We start from the raw sequence: 2879 nt of genomic DNA on the forward strand, positions 1-2879 counted from the left end.
GTTGTTTTTTTTTTTAATACTTAAAGATATTATCGCTACATCTCAGAAATGACCAGCAATCTTACAGATTCTTCTCTTGCAAGAGAAAACAAGTGGAAAAAAAAAAAAATGAAAAAATAAAAATAAAAAAAAACTTGTCGGCTCAATCAGATGTACAGCAGTACAGGATTGTTTTTATAAAGTCACATTTGGCAAATGGGTTTCTTTATTGTTTGTTTTCAGTCCACATCCTGGACAGAGCGATGCAGTGGAGACACAGTGACCTCCGCGCCCTGACACCAGCTCAACTGCAGGGCAGCCACGTCTGATATGAAGCACTGCACGCGGCGACCTGTGGCGGCTGCACGTGTGCAATATAATAGTTGCTGAAGTTTATGTCCTGCACGTACGGCGCTGGCTGGTAGTAACAGGTCACATTGGTTACCGTGGGGATAGCATTCTGCTCAGCCAGCACCTTCAGCGCCAGCATGGAGATGAGGCTGAGCGTCTGGCGCCGCTCGTGGCCCATCAGACACACTGTGCTCTCGTTCACTACTTGGTGCAGAGTCGTGAGGCACTCGTACCGCTTGTGCTCCATCCCGGCGAAGTGGTTCTGCAGGTAAGCCTCGAGCTTTCTCTGCTGCTCACCTATGTCGGGGAAGTCAATGAAGAAGCGCGAGCACATGTAGCGCTGCATCTGTTTCATGTCCGCCTCTGACGAGGGTCTGAAGCCTCGCACGAGCAAGTGGCAGTACTTCAACAAGCCACCCCCTCTGATTTCTTCAGGGGTGCGAGTAGCTATGGTCCTCTGACACAGATGTTCCATAGCTTCTTTGAAGTCCCCGTACACGCTTTCGCCAATTACGGTGGGGTGAAAGCTCTCAGACATGGGCGTCTCAGAGCAGCGGTCAAACAAGAGCAGAGAATCAAGGCAAATCTGGAAGGAGTCTACACTGAATTCAAACTGCCGCCGTAAAGAGTCCACAAACTTAAGCTCCACGTTCTTGCCTGTGTTGTTGGACAGCGAGATGAGGCTCCAACGGTCCGTGTCATTGCAGACTTTCACAAGTTTCTGCACATAGGCCTCTTTAAGGGTCAGTGCTGTGATGCGCTCCTTAGAGACCCCGGCTGGCAAGAAGTCCAACAGGCAGTCCAGCACGACGTCTTTCACCAGACGGAAGGCCTGGTCATCTTTCAGCGACACGCCAAAGATCAGGTCGAGGTCCTTGTAGCCTAGTCCCGTGTCCTGATGGAGCACATGGCTGGCAGCCGAGCCGTTCAACCTCACATCCTTAACATGCACACCTCTTTCCTCCAGCCTCGCTCGCACAACCTGGACAGGGACGAGACAAATACAATCTTATTAATAACATACAGGTTCCTTGAACAGGAGGCGAAAGTAATTGCTTCATAGGCTCAAAAAAAATGGCATTTAAAAAGACTCAAGTCAAATCAATAGCTGGCATTAAGGGTCAATAGCCTTTCCTTTGCTCCAGTGATCAGCACGATATTTAAACACAGGAGTCTTCTGTTTGTGTAGCCACATCTGAAAAGGATCATCTACATCATCGCTATTAGGTGCGAAGGGAAGGGTCGGAGTCCTCAAATAAGTCATCAAAGATTGATTGCGCTTACATGCCCAAAGGGAAATGATACCCCACATGCGCCATAAAACATTCTGTTCTCAAACATTTGGAAATATTTAAAGAGTCGAGTGGTAAGAGCTGCAGCTTCCTTGTTCTATCCGTCAGTCTATTTGGGAAGTTTGTCACTTTAATTAGGCATATGCACAGCAGACGCTAGAGATGATTAGGATAAGAGTGTAAATATGTGCTTAGCTGACTAAATGTGTTAGCGGCACTTTGACGTCACAGCATTTTGGGAACTGAAACAGCCGAACCTGCTACACAAATTAGTTGTTACGCCTCGCATGCAATCCTAAATCTTCCTACCGGCACTAACCTGTCAGATTAGTGTCTGTTGACAATCCCTCCCATGGTGATCAGATAACATGACAGTGCTATTTATACATACTGGGTCAGGCTACAGACTGACAAACACTTGAAGACAAGTCATCCCATCACACAACGGAGGAACAAAATTATAACTGAAACCTAGAAGCGTTGCAGTTGTTTGGCCATAAAGAAGCTCCAATTGGGTTCAAATTCCATTTAGAAGCAATGATAATGTTTCTAGTTTCTTCTGTGACCAACCTGATCTGCCAATCACAGTAAAATTCACTCAGCCCCACACTGAACTCCTTCCTTTGCTCCTACATGCTTGGATGCAGGTGAGTAGTTAAGATCCCCTCGCTTCCCCTGGAAGCCCAGGTATTATTCTGCTGGCTTAGGATCAAATCCTTCCAGAAAGAAGACTCCAGCTCCATCTGAACTAGTCGGTCTCTCTTCTTAAAATAATAATGAAGAAAGGGCATGTGAAAATGTGTGTTGTTCATTCATAAACCCTGAGCAGAGCATATGCTGTTATCCTAATTGATGCGGGACTCTTACTCCTGCAGGGCCTCATGATGCTGTATCGGACACAGCATGTTTATACCTCCAACTCCGCAGCTAGACAAAGCCCCACACTCACTCATGCCTTGTGTATGCATAAAAGGCACTCACCTAGATCAATTAAAGACAAGGATAAATAGCCTTACTCTATACATCTTGCCAGGAGGTTCATTAGCTTTCCCTACATGAATCATAGATGCATTCTACGGGGTTTCCATGAGTCCAGAGCAAGCCTGAGAGTCCCCTCATCTGGGTCTCAAACCTGCATTTAGGCCTTTCTGCATGTTAAATGGAGCATTCATCTTTTCCACAACCACAAGCATCAAGCTCCTGGGCTCGCATGTTTGCTGAGCTCATCTTGAATATGTCAGTGAGTAAATTACAGAA

At 46.4% G+C, this 2879-nt stretch overlaps 1 protein-coding gene across 1 annotated transcript in view; it reads right to left on the bottom strand.

Annotated features, from left to right (window-relative positions):
• Positions 1–2879, bottom strand: part of tent5ba (terminal nucleotidyltransferase 5ba) — a 4070-nt gene continuing 1191 nt past the window's right edge. The window contains exon 2 of the mRNA XM_005945192.3: positions 1–1312. Coding sequence (XP_005945254.1) covers positions 284–1312 — 1029 coding nt within the window. The 3' untranslated portion in view covers positions 1–283. The remainder of the gene's footprint in view (positions 1313–2879) is intronic.

Source organism: Haplochromis burtoni, unplaced genomic scaffold (assembly GCF_018398535.1).
Source record: "Haplochromis burtoni strain Fernald_Lab_line unplaced genomic scaffold, NCSU_Asbu1 Contig_446, whole genome shotgun sequence".
Taxonomy (NCBI): domain Eukaryota; kingdom Metazoa; phylum Chordata; class Actinopteri; order Cichliformes; family Cichlidae; genus Haplochromis; species Haplochromis burtoni.